General features: G+C 40.8%; 2 protein-coding genes and 1 long non-coding RNA gene across 6 annotated transcripts; 2 read left to right on the forward strand and 1 right to left on the reverse strand.

Annotated features, from left to right (window-relative positions):
* Window positions 1–1,146: 1,146 nt before the first annotated feature.
* On the forward strand, window positions 1,147–6,396 carry LOC121708507 (cytotoxic and regulatory T-cell molecule). The gene is made up of 10 exons (XM_042091214.1): window positions 1,147–1,233; window positions 2,594–2,731; window positions 3,060–3,221; window positions 3,344–3,460; window positions 3,897–4,058; window positions 4,583–4,687; window positions 5,157–5,327; window positions 5,444–5,587; window positions 5,687–5,767; window positions 5,870–6,396. Exons 1-10 carry the CDS (start codon window positions 1,182–1,184, stop codon window positions 6,094–6,096), a joined length of 1,359 nt encoding a protein of 452 aa, XP_041947148.1. The 5' UTR covers window positions 1,147–1,181; the 3' UTR covers window positions 6,097–6,396.
* LOC121708527 lies at window positions 2,945–14,909 on the reverse strand. 4 transcript variants are annotated; one of them, XR_006031682.1, is made up of 3 exons: window positions 14,815–14,909; window positions 3,973–4,045; window positions 2,945–3,535 (listed from the first exon to the last, which is right to left on the reverse strand). It is a non-coding gene; the product is annotated as an uncharacterized LOC121708527 (long non-coding RNA). The 4 variants fall into 4 exon arrangements; XR_006031681.1 differs by lacking the exon at window positions 14,815–14,909 and adding an exon at window positions 8,027–8,134; XR_006031680.1 differs by lacking the exon at window positions 14,815–14,909 and adding an exon at window positions 7,810–7,976.
* Window positions 14,829–19,090, forward strand: LOC121708502 (heat shock cognate 70 kDa protein). Its single transcript, XM_042091208.1, has 9 exons — window positions 14,829–14,961; window positions 15,939–16,148; window positions 16,240–16,445; window positions 16,535–16,687; window positions 16,825–17,380; window positions 17,603–17,805; window positions 17,987–18,185; window positions 18,277–18,509; window positions 18,669–19,090. The coding sequence occupies exons 2-9, from the start codon at window positions 15,944–15,946 to the stop codon at window positions 18,864–18,866; spliced, it is 1,953 nt and encodes a 650-aa protein (XP_041947142.1). The 5' UTR covers window positions 14,829–14,961; window positions 15,939–15,943; the 3' UTR covers window positions 18,867–19,090.
* The last annotated feature ends 316 nt before the right edge of the window (window positions 19,091–19,406 follow it).

A 19,406-nucleotide genomic window follows, 5' to 3' on the forward strand; every position in this document is an offset into this window, starting at 1 on the left:
GTTTTAATAAAGGACTTTACATAGCAAGGCATGAGACTGGTGGACTAAGTGTCACGAAGCATCAAATACGTGCAGGAGGGAACGACAAAAATATATCAATGATGAAAACACCAACAATATCACTTTCTGTAATATTCCAAGTACCCCAGTTACCATTATAGATTAAAATACTAAGAATGTGACTAAGAGTTGTAATGAAATGGGATGTTCTTTTGATTTGGACATGGACACTTGTTTTAACTCCAAGCTGTTGAAATATCAGCCACTTGTTGATAATATCACAAATATGGGGTTTCAATGATCAATCTTGTGTTTGGGAGTCTTGGCCATGTGCACAAACTTGTTTTACGTGGATAGCAACTGTATCATTGGAAATATGCTTACTGAAAAAAATGTTGACGCGTTCAATACTTGTTTCCCCCAGTGTACGACGCAGGCGATAAAAGTTATGTTAAAATAAGAGGAAATTGAAAACCGCTTCCTCTAATCTGAAGAAAGAGAAGGGGGCTAAGTTATACAGATCTATTGTGAACATTGTAAACAATATACTAACATCGCAAGTATAATTAAAACACCAATTAAAAAGAATAAATAGCACTAAAAATGTACAACAATCACCATATATGAAGGACAGCTAAGTTAAATGGACTAAATAGAGGATTGTTGTAAACCTGAGTTTTTAAACATTGCTTGAATATACCAAGGTTATCATATATATATATTATCTATCTATATCATTGGGTCAAAGGCAGATGTCCTCATAGGGCCTACTCTAAATACGATACAGATAAAGCAACCTGCAGCCCTATTTAGACCTAGACAAGCTTTAAGGGAAACAAACATAAAACAACAAAAGCGCAAACAAAAAGTTGAAATTAAAAATGAACCTTGAAAAAGACATTGGATCTTTCATCACTTTGAGTGTGATAAGTGTGTAAGCCACTGTAAGGGACAACACAAAATCAGCTAAATCATCCATATTTTAAATGATTCCATTGGCAATTGGTAAAAACATGACAGAAAGAGAAGTAAGAGTCTGTGAAGGATTCCCCACATTAAACTATATATTTAAGTGAGTGGAAAACCCTGAAGTTTTGTTGAAGTGATGTCATGGGTGTCTAGTGCAGAGCGCTACAAAAAGCCTCAGCAAGAGAGGAAGTACTCAGATCAAGGCTAACAGTATGAAGATGACACATGCAACAGATTTAAGCTTTCTTGTTTTGATACTTTGTGGTGAGTAAAATCTCTTTTCAGTAGGAATGCTTTTATGAAATCTTAAACTAGTGTGTTCTCCAATGGGCAATGATGTATATTTGAGGTAAAGAATACAACGGATGTTTTTATCCTGTTAGGGGGGGGGGGGGGGGTATTTTATTCTGTTTATGTTTGCCTTCATGCCTTTATTATCAGTTACATATTTACAAAGTTACTTCTAAATTCCTTCATCAGTCATCAATACCAAGGTACATTGAATTCATAAAAAAAAAATCTTCTGCCTCCGGTGTTCGCTGTCAGATGACTGATCTGAAAGGCATGGCAATATATTTTTCACTATTTAAATGTGTTGACTAGTTTAAAGATGACTGAAACTATTAAATAAAATCATCACAGGCCAATTAGAAAGATGACACTTTTCTATGAAATGTCATACATGTACATTTTTAATGTCAATTATAGCTGCTTCATTTACATTATATTTAATCAGATACTTTTGTCCAACGTGATGAGTAGCATACAGACACATTTTGACCTGCATGTGTAGTGTGTGCACTCCTATGAGAATCAAACTCATGAACGTGTTAGTTCCTTATACTCTATGTTGTTCTACAAGCAAGGCCACAATAACAATGCAAGGGTATCAACAACATTATCAACAGATAACAGTACTAAATGTTTATGTCTAGTCTTTGCTATATGGTGTTCTAGCTGTCATCTCAGTTTAATGTATGCCATATAAGGCATGCTATGGGTTTATTTAACCTTTGATAGTATGCTAAATTTAAATAGCGAACATGCTCATAGTTTGAGGAGGAGTGTGAATGCAGAGGACGTGACTGCTTGAGTATGCCACCACTAGCTTTCACTTCAGGCGCTCTTTCTCACCACCACACTTCCTGTAGCAGAGACCCTGTAGTTGACTCTATTGTACAGTCTGCCTTTTTTGGTGCCGGAGGTGTTTACTGCATCGGCCAGTGGAGACTCACCTCAGAGCAACCCTCCATTTCCTGTCCCACCCCCAGTGGTGGAAATGTTGCTTGTTGAGTCAGAGATGTGAGAAGAGTGGTCGTCTCTTCCGCCATCGGTTCTTTCCAGTGCCCCCTCCTTTACCTCCCCTGACCTCAGAGTTGAAGTGAATAACTCTTCACTTGTGTTGGCCCACGTTATATCTGTGGGACCCCAGACTTTTGATGTGTGCATCTATGTCTGCCTGTATGGTTGTAAAGACTGATATCAGGATGTGCACTGTGAAGCATTTACGACCCATTTCGGCCTTTATCAAGCAAATATCATCACTGTCAAATCAACTGATGTCCTAGCATGCTGTACTTGTGTATCATATGTCATATTCCTCTATTTTATCCCTGTATAACAGGCATTGGAATGTCATCGGCTGTAACACATGTCACAGTGATGGAGGGCGAGAGATTAACTCTGAAATGCAGGAAGTCACCGGGCCATATGGACTGGAAAAATAAAAGAGATGAAGTTCTATTTTTCAACAATATAAAAGGTGAAATTCAAGACAAAATGTTATGTTCAATAAGAAAGACTTTACAACGTTGAATCCATAATGCTGTTGTTGCTGTTGAAGCCATGGCATGCTGTTGCGATAGCTCTTCATCTTATTTGTAGTCCTACTGCTTAACATGGTTAAAGAGACTATAGCTTAATAATGCTATCCTGAATTAAAATAGTCACAACGAAGAGAATGACTATCAGTGTGTAATTTGTAATGTTTTAATGAATTATACTGTGCCCCTCATGTCCATTCTATGTGTATAAATGTAACAGCAGTATAGGCATTGCATTTACATTGCTTCTTTTATCTGAATTTACAGCTTGCCTGGACAGCAGATATAGCATCCTCAGCTTTTCTGGTTCAGACTACACTTTAGCAGTATCACCTGTGACTTTCAAAGATGAGGGCATGTATTCATGCTACCATTACAGCAACAACTCACCAAAAGTCACAGTAAGGCGATACAATGTGACCGTTTTAGGTAAGTTATTTTGTTCAGTTAAAGCACAAAAAGTCAAGATGCCATCTTTTGTTTGTTTTATGCATGTTTTACTTTGCATTATTATGGGTTATCTGATGTTGTCTTTGTTATGAACCTATTAGGTGCGCCCAAAATAACATACACCAAGCATGGAGACAGAACTCTTGTAAAATGTTCAGCAAAAGGAAATACACCTCCTGTAGTGTCCTGGCAGATTGGCAGTGGAATTGACCTTGAAGGTGAGAGTAAATCCAGTAGTGTTCTCATTTCTGATGTTGTCTTAGCATCCATCCAATAGCCTCCATGTCTGAATACTGAAATAAGGGGTGGTAACATTTAATGAAAAGCAGTTCATTAAGGTTCACTAAAGGCTATTAATTATTAGGTAATTTTGATTTGAGCTACTTAACAATGACTGGCATGGCAATTGCTCTTCACAAATAGAAGAACACATGGGTATTCCCACGACATAGCACTATTTGAGCTAGCTGAAGTGAAATTGGCTGACAAAGGTCAGGGAAGGACAGTGACCAAACTCATGGTTAGCACATTGTTTTTCTTGATGGCGCCACTGAAACAGATGAGACTTCACACATGTGACTCAAGTGGGGGTGTTGTGTCAGGCATGTCATCAAAACAACTTATTTTCCCTTTTCTAATTACCCTTTCACTTAGCTCGACCACAGTACAAGAAACAAGACAAAACAGGCAAATGGACCACAGAAGATATTATAAGTATCAAAGTCCTTACGAGGGAGGAGACATTGAAATGTGTACTTCTTGACCCCACTTTGCGTAGTCCTCTTGGAGTCCGATTTGTGACCCTAGAAAACAAAGGTAAGCATTTTATTATTTTTCACACCAGTGACTTCAAACATAATACTGTCAAAAGCAACAGAATCAATGTGATAAATAAAAAGAGACAGAAACCAGAAAGGTGCTTTGACTTCTGGACAGTCACATGTCTACCAGAATGAAGCTTTTGAGGATGCAATACTCCCATGGCGCCAAGCCAATTAAACATGACCAAGTCTCTCCTCTTTTTCTGTGACATGAGAAACTCATGACAGGCCTTCTCTATTTTTGGCCAGTGGGTATTTTTGTAAAAAAACAAAAAAAAAACAGGATATGATATATGTGTGTTCTGTAATCAGAAGGCACACCATTTAATGTGGACCTTTAGGGACTTTTGTTTGGACTTTAGGGACTTTTTTGTTTTGTTTGACCATTTGTTGACCAGAAATAGGGGGAAATAGCAATTCCCAGAAATGTATAAGCTATCCATTCTCCTCACCTCACAGACAATGTAGGCATATAACATTTTCAGAAACTATGATTTAATGACTCTTTCTCATCCACAGAATTCAAGCAATATACAACACAAACAAGCACAGCCCAGATGTCAACATCAGCAACATCTCACACCACAGATTCACCACATGTATCAACATATTTCAGTATCACAGGTACAACAATTAAACATTAATTTACATTACAACATATCACTCTGTAAGTGACTACATACATTATTAGTTCCTCAGTGGATTCATAACACAAAGCAAAGAATGTGAATGCTCTCTTGTAACTCATCAGAGAAGAAGTTATATTGTGTGGGTTGATTAGAAAGTGGGCTATGGGAATTTGGCATTTGAATGGTTTGGTTTGACCTTGTGGTTTCCAAACTGCCCGCAGAATAAATGAGGGACAGTAATGGTAGCAGGAAACTTACTGAAAGTCACATGGTCTACAACCCACACCCACCAAGACAAAGAAGAAGTAGGCTAGTCAATACTTCATTTGTTAGAGCTCCCTCTGGTGGTGTAATTGTTACTGTTAAGAAAATGTCACTTAGCTTGAAACTGTGATGGTTTCTTTCGGTTCAGCTTGAATATTTGTTGTATTTATATTTGGCCTGATGTATCTTTATTTGTTCAGGAGGGACGGACCACATGAACACCACTAGCATGGAAACAAGTCAGCACACAGATACAAACATCAATACAACTTCCACACTAGAGGGCTCCAGTTCAACACCAGTCAATACCAGCTCCACATTAGACAACTCCACTTCTGTTACAGAAAATGTCACCAGGAATTTCACAGAAGGTACAATAAAAACCTATGAAATATTTCTGTCCATATACCACTCTCATTGAATTGCACACAAGAGATTGTAGGCCTACTGTGATAACATGTTTTTCACTCTCGCCCCTTTATCCCAGAGGTAAATGAGAAACAAGAACGACGAGAGGGAGGGAGCGCATCACTCTTCATCACTGCTGTGACAGCCCTAATTATCTGCCTGCTGATAGTTGTCACATTCTTTGTTGTCAAGTTGAGAAGAGCACACAAGAAGTGGAAATTAGGTAGGTGTCAACAATGCATCATTTAAGCATCAACACATAAAGTTGTTATATGAGAGACCTTAATTAAACCAAGTATCCTTCTGATTTCTTCCCATATAGAAAAAGAAGATTCAGATCAGTCTGTGGAGAGTGGCAAATCAAAATCAAGTGGGGAAGAGGGGAAGCCTAAAGTATCCCTTGGTAGGTTATAGTGCTATTCAAACTTCCATGTCCCATTGTAGTCTATTTTCTTTCTATTGTTCTTTAAATTGCATTTGATTAAGCCTATATCCTACTCTCTAGGTTTCCTGAAGAGCAATTTCAGAAAATATAGGTCTAAGGAGGGTGCCTTTGGTACACAAACTTCGGCTTCAACTTCAGCATCCACTCTTGCATCGAACCCAACATCAGGTGCAGCATCCCATTCAGCATCACACACAGTAGAGGTCACTGTGGAAAATCATGCCATCAATGGCATCAAGCCAACTCAAAACCATGGAGCTGCACCAGTGAAAGAGACTGAACTGTGATGTTAAACTTATAAGCATAATAGCATTTTTTGTTGCCATTTTGTTTTGTTGTTGTCATTGGTGCTAAACCTCAGGATGTCTGTTTTTGATGGATTGTCATCATGGGTTATGTCAGTCTTGAAATATTAGCCTAAATGTTTTCCCTGAAATTATGTAATTATGTAAATTATTATTATATTAACTGAATGCTGTGTATTCATCATATACTCCAAAGAAGCTAGGCTATATATAAGCTGAATGAAAGTGTTGTCAATAAAGAGAGTTTTTTTCAAATAAAGTATTTTAAAGTACATTAATCCAGTTTCAGCACTATGATTCAATTCTAACGGTCATCACCCTTTAGAGGAGGAGGTCTATGGGTTTAAGAGATAGGATAAACTTCAACAATATAGCCAAGTGTGCTACATGGCTGAAGCCCCCCCCCCCCCCACCCCCCACCCCCCAAACAAGACACAAGTTTGTTCTGATGCTTCACCAGAATGAATGAGCTTTGCTAAATAAGACTAAAGCTCAATTTATAACGGCAATGGTCCAATTAGAGCAGTGGTCCCCAAACTTTTTCTTCCGAGGGCCAGCTCACTATGCCTGGCTCTAAGAGAGGGCCAGAGACTCGGAGTAGGGATCGACCGATATAGATTTTTTAGTGCCGATACCGATACCGATTTTTTTTACAGGCTGCCGATTTTCTTGAGCCGATATTTGGAGCCGATACTGCTTTTATTTTGCTCCCTCAATTTACATCATACAAATGACACATAATTACACAGATGATGATAACAAATGTTATAAGTCTCAATTTAAAAAAGGAACATTGAACGTATGGATGGGTGCACTGAATATGGTTAACTGTGCAAAATGCTTTCATCAACATCTTACAACACCTTGATGATGCATTGCTTGCTGACATATTATAAGACATAATTCAGGTCATCACAAAATGTCCTTTGTCAACACATTTAAATAATTTAAGAAAACAATAAGCCTGAAAATTAGCTATTGAAATAAAGTGCTTGATTTGTAATTTAAGACTGCATGGTTTCAATTTTTCTATTTCTATATTTTTCTAAAAAAAGCGGCCAGATTTGTCAACCACAGAACATAAATCAGCAGAGGAAAATAACGTGGTGTCAAATGTTTCTGTTCTAAACGGCATCAACGTCAAAAGGTATAAAAACATATCTCTCAGTTTTAAAATCTCTCCTTCAGGTAGTGCAGCACTCTCATATCGCTGTGATGCGTGTGTCCCACTCCCACTGAGTGAGACAGACCAGACGCACACACAAACTTCTGTTTGGTAGCTGACGAACCACAATTGAACTGGATTGATAATGATAACGTTAGCAAACGGCTCTAAACAAGTAAGGCATACACGGTCTGGTACATGATAAACGTTAACACGAATTAATATTCAACTACATATAACATGTCTCTCATTATTAAAGCTCTGATATCACTGCGATGGCAACTCCACCCGCTCGAAGGGAGACGCACACACCACACGCGTCCAAAACTCAGCCAGGTGGTCGCTGAATAAAACTCCCACAAATATCTCGCAACAACGTCGGCATTACTTAATCATATGATTGACCAGTGTTTGTAACAGCTACCGCTACCCCATGCATAGCCTACAACTTAGCTATTTGCAGCTCCCTAAATACAATGGCAAGCAGTTTTATAGAAGAGGGGCATTCAGGGAGGGAGACACACACATACCACACGCGTCCAACACTCAGCCAGGTGGTCGCTGAATAAATCTCCCACAAATACCACGGAACAACGTTGGCATTACTTAATCATATGATCAGTGTTTGTAACAGCTAGCTACCGCATGCATTTGGATAGCCTAGCCTACAACTTTTTTGCAGCTACCTAAATACAATGGCAAGCAGTTTTATAAACGAGGCATTAAGCATTAAATAAAGTAGGCTACCTATATCATCCGCATTTTCCATTTGGACCCACAAACTTGCTTCCACCTTCAAAGTGTATGGCAATATTTCAGCTAAGTCAAACAGTTAAAAGATGCTTTGAAATGCTTTTACTGTTGTCTTGAAGAGCAGGCTTTCAGCTCTCTGCTCGTGGGGGTGGGGCAGTCTGCACGTGAATTGCAGCGTCTCCAGCAACACAGAGCTGCCTGTGGACGCCGGTATGTAAATAATGCGGGGGAAAAAACTATCGGCGAACGCAGCTGCTTATCGGCAGATGCCGATACACGTAAAAAACGCAAATATCGGCTGATATATCGGCCGATCCTAACTCGGAGTATATCAGTTGTGAACAAGCAATATCTTACAAATAATTTAAAGTTCTCAAACAATGAGAGTTTTATGAAGTGCTGGCAAAAACATCTGAAACTAGATGTACCGCAGAGCGGTACAAAATATGACCAAATTTCCGTCAAGGATTCCCGGGACACTGAAAGACCGGGGTACACAAAACTTGGTGGGCATGTAACCCCACATGGATAGCATGGAACCATCGTTTTTCGTTTTGATCTATAGCCCCTCCCCCCGGCTGGACTCGACCCCCGAAAGGAGGGTAGGGCAGACACAGTTTTATGTGAATATCTCGAGAACCGTAGGGCTTAGGTGGACCACCTTTTTTTTGTATGTTGATCTTAAGGGGCCATGTCAACCCATTCCATAACCACTCATTTCATGTATAGCGCCCCCTAGTTAAACACAAAAAAGTACAAATGAGGTGTTGTAATTGCAGGTATCTGTGACCTAACGTATAGTCAAAACTGCATGAAATTGGAAGTGTAGGATCATTATGACACCCTCTGAATGCACACCAAGTTTCGTGGAATTCCGTTGATGGGGGGCCACACAATAAATTAATTTATGTTACTGTACACCAACTGGCCTGTAGGTGGCCGGAGACAGTTTTCTGTGAATATCTCGTGAACCTTAAGGCCTAGGAGGACCACCTTTTTTTGGTCTTAAGGGGCCATGTCAACCCCTCCCATTACCACTTATTTCATGTATAGCACCACCTAGTTAAAAATTAAAAAGCAAGGATTAGGTGTTTTAATCACAATATCTCTGGCTGACATGGTCAAAACTGCACGACATTGAAAGTGTAGGATCATTATGACACCCTCCGAATGCATGCCAAGTTTCGTGAACTTTCGTTCATGGGGGGCTTTCCAATAAAAGTATTTTGTACCGCTCTGCGGTACATCTAGTTTCCTAATAGCCTACCCTGCTACATCGTCGCTGACTCAAACTTCGAGACAATCATGGTGATATTTATTCATTTTGACAGATTTCGCTAATGAGCGTTGTAGGAGATATTGACGGCACAATAACTTTTACAAAAGACCAGAAAACAATGTTAAGGCATTTGTGGAGAAGAAGGATGGTTTGTGTGTTCTTCCTACACCTCACGGTAAGCTATTTTGTTGCTCTGGTTAGGTCTATCCAATTGAGTACAGAGGCATTCCCCCCCTGTATCGGTTGAAACACGCCCCATAATTACGTCCCAATGGAGCAGTACTCATATTCTGACTAGAATTGATAGAATTGATTGATAATTGAATGGCTACGTCAGGCTACCTGAAGAGGGCATAATAGTATGCCCCCCCCCCCCCCCCACACACACTACTACACTTAAGTGCCATTTCTTGTAGCCCTGGTCCCAGAGTTTAAGAAAAATCATGTTAACAAGAAATTAACTCATTCCCACTGGTAGCCCACTTTCTGACCAGTACCCAGTGGTGGAAAAATATTTTAATAGACATGATATGAGATATGAGAGATGAAATTGTTGCCCATTGCTCATCCAAAAAGTGGTCAATATTGAGCAAGTTGGGTATCACACAAAGTATATGACATGTTATATCATAATCTAAAGTTCAATTATGTGCAATATTATTATAGTAGGCTATTGAAATATTCATAGTCAGGGTTCTAAATTAACTTTTTTGATCACCAGCCAATGTGGCTGGTAACTTTCTAAAGTTACTAGCCAATCAGAATTTCTAGCCAATTTTTTCCCGGTGAAAATAAGAGAATCATGAGATGAGTGTCACTGAATGCATTTGATCTTTATTAACATTGTTGGCATGGATGCTATCTATATCTATTTCTCTGTCGATATCCTCATCCCCTGCTCCCTCTTCTCGCTCAAGTTGGATCTTTATAGAGAGGACCCGAAAAGTATCACCTTTATGTAACATGCTGTTGGTGCATGTTTACATTGTATACTTTATCTAACAAGAGTAAAAAACAGTTTGCAGTCCAGCTATAGGCTACCTACTATTTATTGGCTAAATTCCCTCTGTCTCTATGCACAGTGCGTGATGCGTGTGGTGGTGGTGATCACTGATCAGGCAACTTTTTAAAACTGATCATTTTCGCCTATAGGCCTACAAGCTTCTAACGTTCCTCTCCATCTTCAGCTATAGACAATAAAATAAATGATCTAGCTGCTTCAGGTTTTGCGGCCTCCGCTACATGAGCCTCCCACAAAGGAAATAGGCTAGGTAAACACAATGCGTTAATTGCGTTAATATTTCGTAACGTGTTATGTATTTGTGTTATGTACTTTATTTTTTACTTTACTGGCTAACTCCCTCCTCGTCCAGTCTATGCTCCCTGATCTGGCTCCGTTCGTTCTTCTAATTATGACCGCCACGCAGCGAAGCGGCGGTCATATAGGTTTAGTCAGATTTTTTTTTTTTTCTTTTTCGCATGCCCAAATTTCCGTCAATGAGTCCCGGGACACTGAAAGACTGGGGTACACGAAACTTGGTGGGCATGTAACCCCACATAGATAGCATGGAACCATCGTTTTTCGTATTGATCTGTAGCCCCCCCGCTGGACTGGACCCCCCGAAAGGAGGGTAGGGCAGACACAGTTTTCTGTGAATATCTCGAAAACCATAGGGTTTAGGAGGACCATTTTTTTTTTGTATGTTGATCTCAAGGGGCCATGTCAACCCATTCCATAACCACTCATTTAATGTATAGCGCCACCTAGTTAAACACAAAAAAGTAAAAATGAGGTGTTGTAATTGAAGGTATCTGTGACCTAACATAGTCAAAACTGCACGAAATTGGAAGTGTAGGATCATTATGACACCCTCTGTATGCACGCCAAGTTTGGTGGAATTCCGTTCATGGGGGGCCACACAATAAATTAATTTATGTTACTATACACCAACTGGCCTGTAGGTGGCCGGAGACAGTTTTCTGTGAATATCTCGAGAACCGTAGGGCCTAGGAGGTCCACCTTTTTTATGTATGTTGGTCTTAAGGGGGCATGTCAACCCATCCCATTACCACTTATTTCATGTATAGCGCCACCTAGTTAAAAATTAAAAAGCAAAAAATTTGGTGTTTTCATCTCAATATCTCTGGCTGACAAGGTCAAAACTGCACGAAATTAAAAGTGTAGGATCATTATGACACCCTCTGAATGCATGCCAAGTTTTGTGTACTTTCGTTCATGGGGGGCCTTACAATAAAATAATTTATGTGTACATTTAGTGACCGTACACCAACAAGGATTCCCGGGACACTGAAAGACCGGGGTACACAAAACTTGGTGGGCATGTACCCCCACATGGATAGCATGGAACCGTCATTTTTCGTTTTCATCTGCAGCCCCCCCCCCCCGCTGGACTGGACCCCCGAAAGGAGGGTAGGGCAGACACAGTTCTCTGTGAATCTTTTATGGTATGTTGGTCTCAAGGGCCCACATCAACCTGGCTCATAATCACTCATTTGTGATTTGCCCCCCCCCCCGGTAAAAAATGAAAATCAGTAGGATTAAAAGAAAGCCAAAATAAATATTCATCATCATCATCATGGCTGCATTTTCAGTATTGGCGAGAAGTAGTCGTTTGTCCACTAGATGGCGCATCGTTGCAGTTAGACGTAATTTTGTTGGAAGTTAAAAGTGGGTTGGAAAAAACAATGGACGCTTCATACAAGGACTGTAATTTACCGCAGCGAACATCTAATAAGGATAGGACGATGTTCACATGAAGTGTAATTCCCATTTCTTCTTGAAGCCGAAATAAATCTGAGGATGTTTATCGGACATGCTTGGTTTTTACTGCAGGTACGTTAATCTTGTAATATCAATAAGGACCTAGGTAATGTTACCGTTAGCGTTGGTTGAGTGATGGAGGCATTTGATTTATTGCATTTGTAGAAAACTATAAATGCGGTTATACCAAGCAAATGTATAGCAGCACTGTTTGTATCTTTCGACTGTCATTTATTGCACGTGCTACAAAATCATTCTGTGCAATGGGAGATTTACCAACGTTACACCGGTCTGATACAGTTTTGCCTATACATGCGTGAGACTGAGACGCCTGTTTATTTTGTTTTAAGTGCGTGCAGGGTGTGAGAGGGGAATCGATGTGCTTTGATTACAGCTTGGTAGTTGTAGTCTGTGAAATTAAAAAGCACGTGTGTGTGAAGTATCCAAACAATGACACCTTCATTTCATTATGGCTGCTTTAGCAAAACACCTTAAGCTACTGTGTAGTGGGTCCCATTTAGAAGTGGCTACTTTATTCGCGCTTTCCTTGACTCATGGAGCTGCATGAATTTTATTTTCGCCACGATATGGCAGTTTAAGTCCGCTTGATACTGTAAGGCGTAAGCCATTGGTTTCCAAAGGAGATTTTATTTGTGTCGCCAGCATAGCCTATTGACAATTTATGTTGTAAATAGGCCTACCTTATAATCCTACCTGTAGCTTAGGGAAGCTAACAGCTTTCTATTAGGATCTAGTTTGTTAGTTACCGTTTTGTCATAACTCCCTGATGCATTTTTGCATTTAGAATAGCCAGAGCGTGTATATCTCAATCGGAAAATTAAACAATATCGGGTGCCTATGGACTAGGCTGGGTGAACCCAGCCTGATCTGCCCGCTATTTATTTTTTGATTTCTTAAAAGATTGAGCTTGGTCTGATGAAAGCCAGACTAGCCATGGACCTCAGTTAAACAATGCAAGGGAACATGAATCAGCCTATATTTGCACTAACAATAACGGACAAAAGCTCTTCAACTTTGGCCCGTTAAAATGTGTATGAACAGTCTAGCGACGCATTTCATCAAGGCCCATTTGGACATGTCAGTTATTTGCACCACTGGTTAGATGTAAAACAGCATTTCGTTTCAGACTAGGCTACTGTTACTTAATTTGTGCATTAACAATAACGTTTCAGACTACCATTACTTAATTTGTGCATTGACAATAAAGTATTAAATGAACTAAAGATGACTAAAATCTTATGTAGAAGAAGAAACATTCACAAAAAATCCATCCATCCAAAAATGACCTTTGTTTTTGATAGCTGTTGAAAACGGCATGGAACTGACAGAGATGTTTTTGTTTAAAAATACATAAAAAATAAATAAATAAATAAATAAATAACATTATGCTGATACCTTTTGCTTTTCCCAAATACAATGTAGCCTACAGGTGTAAGTGACCTTTCATCAATCCAGTTGCAATGGATGAACTGTGATGAACTGCCCTACTTGTGATTGTTTAGAGATTTTAAAGGTTTTATAACAATTCTACATCTTCTTTGGCTATTCTACAATCTATTCACCTTTTCAGCACCAGTAGGGTACTTTCTGTGCAGCCGCACACACACACTCAGGCATGCCAAACAAGCATACACAAAAGTTTCAAGAGTGGGGGATGGAGTAAAATATGGAGACAAATTGAAGTGTGATTTATTTTCGCGGAACGGATGTACAGGACTGAGCGGCGGTCATATTTTGTACCGCTATGCGGTACATCTAGTTCCTTGAGTTTTCTGGTAGACGCTCCGTTCGTTTCAGTCTCTCGCGCTGGTTTTTACTCCAAACTGCGCGCAGTCAATTGGCGTATGAAACGTCATCACGTAGCATTACGGCACAGTGGTCATGGGAAATGTACGAAGCAGAGAGGGTTCAAGCGGAGCTAGTAATCAAGGATCTTTGTACGAAGTACTGCCAAAGATTGTTAAGGCGAAGCTCCGCCTTAACAATCTTTGGTACTGCCAGGGGGATATATGCATAGACAGTAAAAGAAAGGATATATGACCGAGAGTACGTAATGCCATCACCACCAGCCAAACTGGCTAGTAAGTTTTTATTAACACCCGCCAAAATGAATTTTAACCCGCATTTGGCGGGTTGGCAGGGTGTTAATTTAGAACCCTGGTCATAGTGTGTTCCATAGTCAATGGGCTATAGGGGTCAACCTGTACCACCCCAGTACTGAACTTAATGTTATTTTCTTGAAACCCTGGTCCCAAAGTTTGAGAAAAATCATGTTAACAAGAAATAAACTCATTCCCACTCTAATTGGTACTTTCTAACCTGTACCGAATTTAATTAAAAAAAAAAACCCTCTTAACTCTAGTAGTTTCAAATGCAAAATGAGGTGGTGTTTCTTGTAAGTTTTATACTTTGTAAACAAACAGTAGCCAGCCACCAGACAGTAAATGTTTCAATTAGGCCTATAATATTCTTCACATTATAAAATCTTATATATTCAGCACATTTCGTCTTTTTTTGAACACCATTTAACATCATGTTTTTGACGATACTCGAAATGTTTATTATTACTATTATTATTAGTAAAACTGGATGCACCAACAAACAGCTCCTGGAGGCAGGCACAAAAACAACGCCTATGCGTAAAGACATTGGACACTGTTCCGCTTGGTTCTCCTGGGTTGGACCAGAGGGCACACTCACTTGACTGTTCTAATGTGATTGGTCGAATGTCTTCTTATAAAACGTTTCCTCACCGGCATTCTTCCTCTCTCTCTCCAGGCGGGGCAGTGAAGTTTGGCAGTGACGAGGCTCCAGGATTAATTACTCAAACATCCCGTTGAAAAGAAGGTATGTTTTTTTCGACGTTTCTATGTGGATTTAGCCATATGGTTGTGTTTAAGTTAGTATTAAAAAGGTTTAAGTGAAGACATTACAAAGACTCGGGAAGCCGACGTTAGATTGCTAACGTTAGCATAGTCCGATTAGCGCTAACCTTAGCCAGCTAACGCTTCCTAGTCATTGTTGTGTCAATGTCGATTGCAACGTTACCCAACAAATTCATGTCTGTACATGTATTTCTGTCTGAGTCTTGTGTAATTCACAATCGTCTTGAGTTTAGAATCGGGATGGCTCTTTAGTTTGTGTCAATCGTTGAATGGTTTAACGCTAATCTCGGGATAACCTCAATTAACGTCACGATAATGGTAAAAGATGCCGGCTGCCCAGTTTAGCAGAGCGACGTTGTGACGCGCCGAATAGCCTTTTCATTCTAAGCAGGTGTTTGCTCTTATTTGCTTGGCGACAATAATGTGATTCCCTTTTGTGTAAAGTATGACTGTTAAGTGCGTGTAACTTAAATCTTGTTGTACCATTGGGTTCTAATTGTATTCCTTGGTAGCGAGCCAGCTGGGTCAAGGACCACGAGGAAAAAATGGCTATGGCTAACAAGCTAGCAAACGCTTTCCACCAACTAGAGGTTGGATCATTAACATTGCAGATCAATCTTATGAAACCCTAGTCGTTGTAGGGCTTTCTCTAAAGAGATGTGTTGTATATTTTAAGGCAAGGGCTTAATTTATGCACCACTCGTGATTCTTAAGAGGATTCTGTTCCGAGTTCGGCATGTGCCTGTACTAAGAAAATAAGAGCGGAAGTGATTCTTAAAGGATAGAAGGTTCTCGAAACATGACGTAGGCAGGATATGTGTCACGCACGTATGTTGGGTCACCATGAATTACTTGTAGCCATTTCCTGTTATTGGTGTCATCACTTGGCCTAATTAATGCTTAAATTGTTAGATATTAAATGTCTGTCTTCTTTTGTAGGAACCATGTCTAAAGGACCAGCTGTAGGCATTGATCTTGGGACCACATACTCCTGTGTGGGGGTTTTCCAACATGGCAAAGTTGAAATCATTGCCAACGACCAGGGCAACAGGACCACCCCCAGTTATGTTGCCTTCACTGATTCGGAGCGTCTCATTGGAGATGCTGCCAAGAACCAGGTGGCCATGAACCCCACAAACACAGTCTTTGGTATGTACTTAAGATTTTCAACCTTTCCCTGTGTATAAACAGTGCTTTTTAAAATGATTTCTTTCCTGAACATTCTCATTTTGTGCTCTAGATGCCAAAAGACTCATTGGACGCAGATTTGATGATGGAGTTGTCCAGTCTGATATGAAACACTGGCCATTTACCGTCATCGATGATTCCACGCGCCCTAAAGTCCAGGTTGACTACAAGGGTGAAACAAAGAGCTTCTACCCAGAAGAGATCTCTTCCATGGTTCTAGTGAAAATGAAGGAAATTGCCGAAGCTTATCTTGGAAAGGTAGCGTGATTCTTGATCAGTGGATTATGGTTTTCAAAATAAACAATTTGAGTTACAAAGTTTTAACTTCTATGTTTTTGTCATTGCAGACTGTTAGCAATGCAGTAGTCACCGTGCCTGCCTACTTCAATGACTCCCAGCGCCAAGCCACTAAGGATGCTGGCACCATCTCTGGCTTGAATGTGCTGCGTATCATCAATGAGCCAACAGCTGCTGCCATTGCCTACGGGCTTGACAAGAAGGTATTTTACTAGTTAATGTGCCTTTTTTTTTTTTTTGTGCCATTAGATATAATGGGAAGCATGCAGTTGCCCTTGAGTTGGCTTCTGTAAGGGTGCCCCTCCTGTATTTGGTCTCATCATGGATTTTACTTTTGTAGGTTGGTGCTGAAAGGAATGTCCTCATCTTCGATCTTGGTGGTGGCACTTTTGACGTGTCCATCCTGACCATTGAGGACGGAATCTTTGAAGTCAAATCTACAGCTGGAGACACTCACTTGGGCGGCGAGGACTTCGACAACCGCATGGTCAACCACTTCATTGCCGAGTTCAAGCGTAAATTCAAGAAAGACATCAGCGACAACAAGAGAGCCGTCCGCCGTCTCCGCACCGCCTGTGAGAGAGCTAAGCGCACCCTGTCATCAAGCACTCAGGCCAGCATTGAAATCGACTCTCTGTACGAGGGCGTCGACTTCTACACCTCCATCACCAGAGCTCGTTTTGAGGAGCTCAACGCTGACCTCTTCCGTGGCACTTTGGACCCAGTTGAGAAGTCCCTCCGTGACGCCAAAATGGACAAGTCCGCGGTCCACGACATCGTCCTCGTCGGTGGTTCCACCCGTATCCCTAAGATCCAGAAACTTCTGCAAGATTTCTTTAACGGCAAGGAACTCAACAAGAGCATCAACCCTGACGAGGCTGTTGCTTACGGTGCTGGTAAGTTGTTTCATTCCTCATGGTAATGGTAGCTGCTACACATTTGACCGCTGTGATGAAGTTTATTCCCTGCCATTCGTAGTTTCCACCAGAGGTTGAAAAACCAAAGATGGCACAAGCACCTTCCTTGGATGTCTGAGCGAGAATCTGCTGCTCTGTCTTAATACATTAGTGGTGGGCTAGGTTAATGAAACAAAACAATTTTCTTTCTCTCCTTTTCAGCTGTCCAGGCTGCCATCCTCTCTGGTGACAAATCAGAGAATGTCCAGGACTTGCTGCTTCTGGACGTCACTCCACTGTCTCTGGGTATCGAGACCGCTGGTGGAGTCATGACTGTGCTGATCAAGCGCAATACCACCATTCCGACCAAGCAGACCCAGACCTTCACCACTTACTCCGACAACCAGCCTGGTGTGCTCATTCAGGTCAGTAGAATTGGGTCACATTGAACTCGAGTGAACAGGGTGTAAATGCTGCTTGTACATGTTCCTCTAGTCTACAGTTGGTTTTATGAAGCTGCATTCTATTTGAGAATACATTTTAAAATGTCAGGCTGTAATTATTCCAGGTATTTGTAATGAAGTATCTCACTGATCATCTTCACAGGTGTACGAAGGTGAGCGTGCCATGACCAAGGACAACAACTTGCTGGGCAAGTTCGAGCTGACTGGCATTCCTCCAGCTCCCCGTGGTGTTCCCCAGATTGAGGTGACCTTTGACATTGACGCCAACGGCATCCTCAACGTCTCTGCTGTTGACAAGAGCACTGGCAAGGAAAACAAGATTACAATCACCAATGACAAAGGTTGGTTCACTCAAAACTCTACCATCAGTATTGATCTTTGTGTAGATGCAGTATCTTGCGCAGTGCTTCATTGCTTTCTTGATTGTTTCAGGTCGCCTCTCCAAGGAGGACATTGAACGCATGGTCCAGGAAGCTGAGCAGTACAAGGCTGAGGATGACGTCCAGCGTGACAAGGTTTCTTCCAAGAACGCTCTGGAGTCGTACGCCTTCAACATGAAGTCCACCGTGGAGGATGAGAAGCTGCAGGGCAAGATCAGCGACGAGGACAAGCAGAAGATTCTTGAAAAGTGCAATGAGGTCATCAGCTGGCTTGACAAGAACCAGGTATGTTTGGATCAATATCTTACAATATCTTTACAAATGTTTTATGTTAAGCAAAGAGAATGTAATTCAGTTGATGCCATGTCAAACATTCCTGCCTTCTCCTTTGTGTCTGATGTTAATTGCTTTTGTAAAACAAATGTTCTTTCCATAACTTCTCAGACTGCTGAGAAGGAAGAGTATGAGCACCACCAGAAGGAGCTGGAGAAGGTGTGCAACCCAATCATCACCAAGCTGTACCAGAGTGCCGGTGGGATGCCAGGAGGGATGCCCGGTGGAATGCCAGGTGGCTTCCCTGGAGCTGGTGCCGCGCCAGGCGGTGGTGGATCCTCCGGACCAACCATTGAGGAGGTCGACTAAACTGTCCTGTGCTTTCAATTACCTCTCCAACAGTAATGTTTACAGAGAACTCTGTGAAGAAGGCAAATGTTTTTTCCCCAACCTCATGGCTGTTAGGGATCACTTGAATTTCTCAACTGGTTTTGTGGCTGTTGCACAAAGATGTAAGTCAGGATTCTTTGACTATATGCCTTTTTATACCTCTAAACCATTTTGAATAAAGTCTATAGTCCTTCAGCCTCTTATGTTTTAAGTGGTTGTCTATTTGTTCCTTCCATTTTCTTTGGTCACAATCAGGTGTGATTTTAAGTGTTTAGTTTCTAATGTAAGTCACCTTAACATAACAGGCTGAAAAAAAAATAATAAAAAAAAAATAGCCACACTTTTGTTTATGTCCAATATTACTATTGTGCTTAATGTAGGTTTTCACACTTCAAACTATTTTAATTAATGTAGTGTTCCTAAACTGACAGTCGCTTGGGACCATAGCGTCTGCAGAATACTTGCACCATGCTGCATACCTTGCTATACTGTGCACACAAATCGCAGTGTAATGTCTAA

Source organism: Alosa sapidissima, chromosome 5 (assembly GCF_018492685.1).
Source record: "Alosa sapidissima isolate fAloSap1 chromosome 5, fAloSap1.pri, whole genome shotgun sequence".
NCBI classification, from domain to species: domain Eukaryota; kingdom Metazoa; phylum Chordata; class Actinopteri; order Clupeiformes; family Clupeidae; genus Alosa; species Alosa sapidissima.